This window comes from Dendroctonus ponderosae, unplaced genomic scaffold, assembly GCF_020466585.1.
Source record: "Dendroctonus ponderosae isolate FM_Combo_2020 unplaced genomic scaffold, Dpon_F_20191213v2 Dpon_F_20191213_1, whole genome shotgun sequence".
Taxonomy (NCBI): domain Eukaryota; kingdom Metazoa; phylum Arthropoda; class Insecta; order Coleoptera; family Curculionidae; genus Dendroctonus; species Dendroctonus ponderosae.
The window spans coordinates 33,395,152-33,403,350 of NW_026017110.1; the positions used below are offsets into that span (position 1 = coordinate 33,395,152).

Below are 8,199 nucleotides of genomic sequence, written 5' to 3' on the forward strand. Positions count from 1 at the left end.
GTTATATGAGATATCTTAAGACACACAGAGTGTTAGACACTCTAGCGATGTTAGCATTAAGGATCCGTAGAGTAAGTAGCAGTAAGAAGTTTATGCATACTTAACTGAAATAAATTATGTTCAAATGATAAAATTTGTATATAATGGGAATGTAAACACTCTTTACTTTCAGTTGAATTAATTGATTGAAAACTTTCAGAATTGTTCATCAGTGGTTTGGGAAAAATAGTGTTCAAGTTTTGGAGTGCAAGGCACAATCCTCAGATCTAAGCCTTACAGGAAATCGTGGAGAGGAAACCGAATGTCGCATCTAATGTTACCAAATAAACAAGCCTTGAAAATTATTAAGTTTGTACAATCTTTCACAATATGTCAAAAGTTTATTGCGCAATGCCGGGTCGTTTTGAACAAGTAATTAACAAAAATGGGTATGCTATTCATTCCTAAAACTTTTGAATGTTTTTGTTCTCAAATGTATTAATTATTTTTTTCTTGAAACAAACCTATTGAGTGCAATTTTTTGCTCTTGTCTTGTCGCCTCTATTCTCATCGTTTTTTGGTTCGACAACTTACAACGTAAATTCCATAAGTCAGCAAATTTGCGAATAATTTAGCAAAAGTAATACAATATATGCTTAAATATATAAGACAAAGTTATTTTAAAGGCGCCGAATAAATGATACTGAAACAAAATTTATAAATGTTGATCCTGGAAGAACAATTAGTAAAACTGACATCACCTAACAAGATAAAAAGCTGAAGATGACCGACTTTCATTCCTGCCAATAGAATAAGACCACTACAGATATTTAGAAGCGGAATGTAAACCGGATTCAAACAAATTATTGAAAATGAGATAACTCTCTAAAAAATTTGGAAATAACATGAACTGTGTCGTAATAGGACATGTGTAATCCGTTCGAAGAACAGTACCTAACCCACTATTGTTTCGGGATAAACCCGTGTGGGGTTGCTAATCCCTCATCGAGCGCCTCTTCAGGTGGCGGATAGGGCAATGCCTTCCAGATATGGGGAATGCAGGGGAAATCAAATACCCGGGGCGGCTGAAAACTAATAGCAGCGTCTGACCCAGAGTGGGCGGCTGCAAACATAGTTTGTTCTCCATGTTACGAGAGGCTGATAGAACCATTCGGCAACCCGCTTAACCGCCAAAACTTCTCAAAAATTTTAATGTCGAACTTTAAAACAGGACTATCCCAGGTGAGTATAGTCCAAGACTCAAAATCTCATCCTGAATATTCAGTCAGCTGCAGGAATTCTGGGGGGAGCCAAAGTTCGAGAAAGGGACCACGGGGGAAAAAACCCCTAAAACGCATTAAACCTTTGTATATTACAACTTATAACATAAGAACATTATCAACTATAGACCAACTCAAGGAGTTCGAAGAAGAACTCAACCACATAAAGTGGAAAATTATTAGAATTTGCGAAACTGAACTGCCCGGGAAAAAAGGACACTGTTTTCGATTAGTTGTTTTTTGTGTGTAACTCAAGTGTACAACGCATTGAAGTGTCCCCAGTAAGAAATGAGTTTGATGTGGTAAAATTGTCACCTTGTTGGAAGAAGGGTATTCACAACGTGAGGTTGCCCGAAGATTAGGCGTTTATCAGACTTCGATTAGGTCGATGTCTTCAGCGTTTTAGGGAAACAGGTTGTCATGCAAGACGAATAGGGCAAGGTCCACCCCATGATCCACAAACCAAGGTGACGATCCTTTTATACAACTGCAAGCTTTAAGAATTCGATTTCTTACCGGATATGAGATAAAAATAAACTCAAAATGCCCGAAATGTTGCATTTTCTCCGACAACGGTAAGGAGAAAGCTCAATGAATCCGGATTGAGTGCAAAACATCCCGTAAAAGGTCTTCTCTCACCAAACGCTTTAAAGCAAGCTAGGCTTGAGTTTGCTTGGAAACACGTGGATTGAGCTTTGGAAAAAAGTCTTGTTTTCTGATGTCGTTAGAGTGGGTTTAAAATCTTCCGATGAGCGAGCTTTTATTTAGAGAAGACCAGGAGAAAGATACAGCCAAGCATGCATGTTGCCCCAACTGACTTTCACTGGTGACTCAATAATGTTTTGGGGTACTATTTATTTGAAAGCCCTTACGGATCTTGTAGTGATCCGAGGAAAATTTTTAAGAGATTTTAGAAATTCATGTTGTACCTTTTGCACCTCAGCATCAGAGACAATTTTCTGTTTATATATGATAATGCGCCCGATAATGTACCAAGCTCCGATCGTGCGCAACTACCATAATGAGGTTGGCATTCAACGTTTAGTATGACCAGCGCGTAGTGCTGACCCTGCTTGTTTGGGATCAGTTCAAACGACGTGTTCGACAACAAGATTGTACTCCTGAGCACTTGGCTGAGTCGGAAAACGCAATTCTTCAAGAATGGCACATCATACCCCAAGAATTGGTTACAAACCGTTTTTATGCCATTCCAAGACGTTTGTAGGAAGTTATTCGAACTAAGGACCGCAATACACACTATTAAAACTATTAACGATATACGAAAACGTATTTTTAATCAATTTTCACAACAAATCTGATGAACTAGGAATTCGTGTTTTGTTTAATTTTTTTTCGACATCCTTCTTAAATTAATTTAATAAACAATTAAGCTTTTCAGTTTTGATAAACGTTTGTTGGATTAATAATATTTATATTTTTTTTATTTGCAGATATATTATAGGTGCGCTAATCTTGTGAATTAGTGAAGTAAGTTGGCTATATAGGTCACTCCAGTAGCTTCGTGCAGTTCGGTTATTCTGATGTATCTGTCCGTCGATAAGACGCCTCTCAGGAGCCTCTTTCGGGTCCTTTAAACACGACGGCTTGTGGAATTACTGCCAGAAAGATCCGTATGGGCCTTATCGTCGAGGTGTAAAACAGAAGTTTGTTTTGAGGTGATCGAAATGAATTTGACGTCAAAAGAGAGTATAACTTTCTTTCGGCCATGAAGGTCTTTTGTATAGAATAGTCAACATGCCTATTGAAATGAAGTCGGGCGTCTAGGTTGAGACCTAGGTATTTCACCTCTTGTACTAGTTCGATTGGAGTATTTTGCATCATGACTGGCGATAGGATTTTATTGTTAGTGAATTTGCGTGAAAAGACTAAAAGTTCAGTCTTCCTGGAATTCACTTTAAGTTTCCATTTATCACACAATCACACAGGTGATGTGCAATGCGAGATTTTGCAGCCTGAGCATAAAGCATAAAGACAATGTGTATATAGGCGTATCATCAGCGGATTATGGAATTTTGGTAATGGGAAGTTTTGGAATGTCTGCTGTAGACAATATATATCGTAAGCAACCTGGGAAAACGGAGCAACCACGGCGAGAGCGGCAACACAGCTTTTCCAAGGCACCACTAGTACTATGCGGGCCTCCTGAAGAAAATACTGGCGCGGAAGAAGGTGGATAATGAGTCAATAGGTCATTATTATTACGCGAAGCTCGGGCTGATTGAGAGATTTATGCCTTGTTGATGGACTTCCCCAAGGCATTTGGGAAACTGTCAGGGTATTTGGAGGCACAGGAATTGGTGTCGGCATTAACTCAGGCTGTGGTTGATAAGTTCGTGAGGACGGAATGCAAGACGATAGAAAAGTTATGGGAGTGTTTGGTGAATTTGGATATCCAAGGTGATTGATTTTTGACCGTGATCTGGCTTTCACTAGTAAAGCGTTTGCTAGTTATTTGGTAAAAAAGGGGGTGATACATGTGCTAAACGCGATGCAACTCCTAGGGTGAATGGTCAGGTAGAAATACAGAATCGGATATTGTTGAATGCAATTGAGACTAGTGCAGAATCCGAGGCGCTTGGGGATGAAAAGCATCCTGAGATTGTATGGGGCATGAATCAGACCGTGAACAATAGCTCAAAATTTTCACTTGCTCAGCGCATTCTTGCACATAACTGGCGTGAATGCAGCATTAAGTGGGGGAGGTCCATGACGATAATGTAGAGAAAGGAGAAAGCGAGTTATGAATGAGGCGTTACTTCACAAGCGACTGAAAACCTGACCAAGGCGAGTTGAGCCATGAAAGCTAAATACGATCGTAGGTGTAAGGCCTAAGGTAACTAGTTACAAGATGGGCGATTTGGTGTAACGCGGCTCCTTGTTCTAATGAAGTAGATGTGAATCGGAAACTCATTAACAAGTATGTCCCCTACCATGTGGCAAAAGTAATTGGTAATGACCGTTACTTAATCATCGTGGTGGCACTCGACTCTTAAAGGCGATACAGTAGTACTACTGGCAATGATAGCAAAAGTGGCGAATGAGATTTTGTTGGCTAGGTTACGGATCGACATTATCTGATTGATCTTTTGGAGGGTGAGTTATTAATGAGAACATTTATTTTTGCCGGATGGCTGAATGTAAGCAACCCGGGAAAACGGAGCAACCACGGAGAGAGCGGCAACACTGGTAAGCGGGACACACCCAGGACGGGAGTGGCAACATCGGGGCTACTTCATGGCTGGGACAGGAGACGCCACGGCGGTACTTCCGGGCAACAACACGGAACATCCCTGGGGGGATATTCTGTGGGGAAAAACAACTGATGGGGTTGCCAAGGGATTATTTATTATTGATTTGGCTGTGGACCGTGCAAGGCGTTCAGTAAAATTATTGAATGTTGCATCGATCGTATACTTCCTTAAATTTAACCCTAACAATATATAGAAACTGCTGCCGCGATGTGTCTTTTGGCAGAAATTCTTCACTCTCACCCGGATGGTACGGTTTTTAAGTAAGAAACCATAAGAGAAACTAAGGAGAGTGGCAGTGAATGCACCGCAAAAAAGCTGTATAGACGGCCTGTGTGCCAAACTGTATCTAAGGCATGAAAAGGGTCCTCAACATCAACATCGACATCGAGAAGCAGCATTACCATATTCTGAAGCTTATTAAATGCTCCATAGGCACCTGTTACGATTCTAGGAGTCTGCAGCCGTGGTGTTGTAATCCGAGATTAAGCTTCGAAGCTCGGCTACTGCCTCCTATCCAGAAAGGATAACTTTCTCGTCTGATTTGAGTTGGGAGTTCAGAAAGGATATTGGCGTATAAAAGGCATAAAGGCAAAAGAGTGTTGTGTTTACCCGGCTTTGCGCTAGGAAATATGACAGCGTTTTTTCAGTCCTGTGGGAAATGCTGCATTTAAGAACTGCGTTGACTATTTGTACTATTAGCATAATGGTTTCCGCGGAACGTTTTTAAGGTGCAAAAAAGGAATGCCGTTTGGCCCTCGGGATTTTCGGCTAGGGAGACTGCCAAAACACGAGTTAATTTCCGATGGGATTGCTATCAAGGAATGCAAATTCGGGGATGGCATAGGAAACTTCCGTCCTACAAAAACAGCGGTCTGTCGTACGATGTCGTCATCCTGAGGGGTTATTAGTACATGAATAAGTCACAACGCCACGGAACTACAAGAGATGCTAAATGAATTAAACCTAGCATCTATAAATGTTGGACTAAATATGAATTATAACAAAACGAAAATAGTGATCTCCGAAGACCCTAATAGATCGATCCAAACTATTAATATACAATGTGTAACTGAATACATATACTTGGGTCACAATATTAAATTAGGGAAAGAAAATTATCCAGCGGAAAACACAAGGCGCAGAAGATTTACATGGGCAGCTATCGGTAAACTTGGACATATTCTAAAAAACAACATGATCCCTATAATTCGAAAACTAAAAGTATATAATACTTGTGTACTGCCAGGACAAACATGCGGATTGGACTCAATTGCCCTAACAAAAACATTTGCAAACAAGCTTGTAACAACAAAGAACAATAGGAAGATGCATATTAAGCATATCACTTTGTGGCAAGATTATAAATGAAAATATCAGCACAAACTAAAGTTACCGATAGAATAAAAGAGGTGGCTAAGATTAAACGGCAATTGGCCGGTCACATAGCTAGGCCAGGCTAGATAAAGACAGATGGGCCTATAAAATGAGAAATTGGAGGCGTAGACCGAATAAGCGTAGTACAGGACGCCGGCAGAAACGATGGGTGGACGACATCAGGAAAGTGGCAGGCAAATATTGATTAAACGTAGCACAAGACAGGGAGACATGCAAACAGATGAGAGATACCTATACCCAGGAGTGGATAGCGGTGGGTTAAGAATGATGATGAATCGGCTAGAAAAATTTGACCGGTGTTAGAAACATAAAAACTGATGTTTCGGGTTTGCCATCCGTTATAATATACGATTTATTTCTGAAGTTTCGCAAGATTGACTGTTTAGAAGTGAGTACCCGAAAGCCTACCTGAACTCATAAAGAGGTTTCAAGCAACGACGTCTGAAAATGCAAGCTATTCGAGCTTGCAAACCTTCAAGAAGAAATTCTCTTTCACGACGAACCAAAAACCCGAAAAACTCTCCAGCTTCAAGGAATTGCCCCCAAGCCTCATTTACGTTGATACAGTTAACTTATGTGTTTAGTTTTTAGTGTTCAGTTCGTAACCACTGCCTTACAAGTTTACCGCTGCCACTGTAGATTACCGTCCAAGTATTAACCCCAGTATTAAGATCATTTGCTGTTGTTTGTGATCAAAATGCTGTTAAATCACTTTAAATCATGATAAATGGCACAAGAGAAAAGAACTGTGTTCCTTCCGATATTAGAAACAACAGGAAATAGTACATTTTAATTTTCACTGCTTTATTCTCTGACCGTAAACGTATTGATGATACTGTTCATGTGGCAATTTCAATTATCAGTGATTGCGTGTGGCTGACATTTGCATTTAAACATTCGAGCACAGTGGTCGTTCTGTGACAACTAGGAAATAATATAAATTAGAACATACCGACGGCCTCATCCGCACCGACTGTCGATACCACTTTTCCGCATCTTCGTGTCGTCCCGCTTTGCGCATAGCTGTCGCGGCAGCTACGGCAAGCTCGAAATCATCTATGGACAGCTCTGCTGCACGTTCATACATGTTGGCTGCCTCTTTGTAACGTCGATTTATGACAAGAAATGCGCCTGAAAGAAATTAATGAATTGATAAAAAAATATATTACAGTACTATGGGGGTCTATTAAAGATTAAGGGTACAAAATTTCTAGCATGTATGTTTTTATTTATTTACATATGTAATTATTTTCAATGTCATCAGCATTTTCAATTACTCTGTCGATTCAGCTTTATACCAAAACAGATGGCATTCCTTTATAGTCTTTGATTAAGATATTTGCAAAAAACTAACTGCTCACTAATATACAGGGTCTTTTTAAATATTTCGGAAACGAGTGATCCGAGGAAAAAATGTTTCAAATAAGAAGTTAATATCTGGGAGAGGGGAATTAACTCGTCTCAGAAAAACAACGCTTACTTCGCCTTTATAGGCTAGGAAGGGGCTAACTTGACAATTTTGAATGGTAGCCACACCATTTTATTGGAGATTCGAATTTTATTGAAACGCTGAAAATTTTTGTGTGATGAATGGCATTTGTTAATGTTAAAGGCATTTTCGGTCCGAAAATTGATTGATGAATAAAATCAAATTTGTCCCTCCAAATCAACAAAACATCTATTTATTGGTAATTGAAGGATCACAGGGTCTCAAAATCTCAAAATCGGAGAAAATGTTTGAGATAAATTAGTTTAACTGTTTGACGTACTACTCGAATCTCCACTAAAATGCGGTGGTTACCCTGCCTAGCCTGCAAGGTCGAAGTGGGAGTCGGTTTTCTGACACAAATCCGCCCCCCCCCCCCTAGACATTAACTTCTTATTGACATTTTTTCGTACGACCACTCGTTTTTGACCACAACTTTTAAGAGTTTCTTTTATATTAGATAATGGATTCCTGAAATATATTTTAACGCTTGAATATTCTTTCCATTTCAAGTAAATTTTAAAGAGAGAACCGCTATAATCACAGAATGGATATTTTTCAAATGTCGATCTCCTTTTATAATATTAGTGCATCATGTCATATTCCGTTCGAATATTTGATAATCTGGTAAATGGCGAATTAAATTTTACGACGAATATATTCACATGCTCCAGCTACATTTTGGCGTCAGATTTTCTCCGTCGCAGTTTTCCGCATTTTCCGTCTGATCTCCATAATTCTTCATAACGGCAGCTGCTACTCGGAAAATATATTTTGTATTAGGCTA

General features: G+C 39.5%; 1 protein-coding gene across 1 annotated transcript in view; it reads right to left on the minus strand.

Moving 5' to 3' along the window:
• Nucleotides 1-8,199, minus strand: part of LOC109545939 (protein O-mannosyl-transferase TMTC2) — a 365,218-nt gene that overhangs the window by 14,436 nt on the left and 342,583 nt on the right. The window contains exon 11 of the mRNA XM_048661437.1: nt 6,879-7,057. Within this exon, the coding sequence (XP_048517394.1) occupies nt 6,879-7,057 (179 nt within the window). The remainder of the gene's footprint in view (nt 1-6,878; nt 7,058-8,199) is intronic.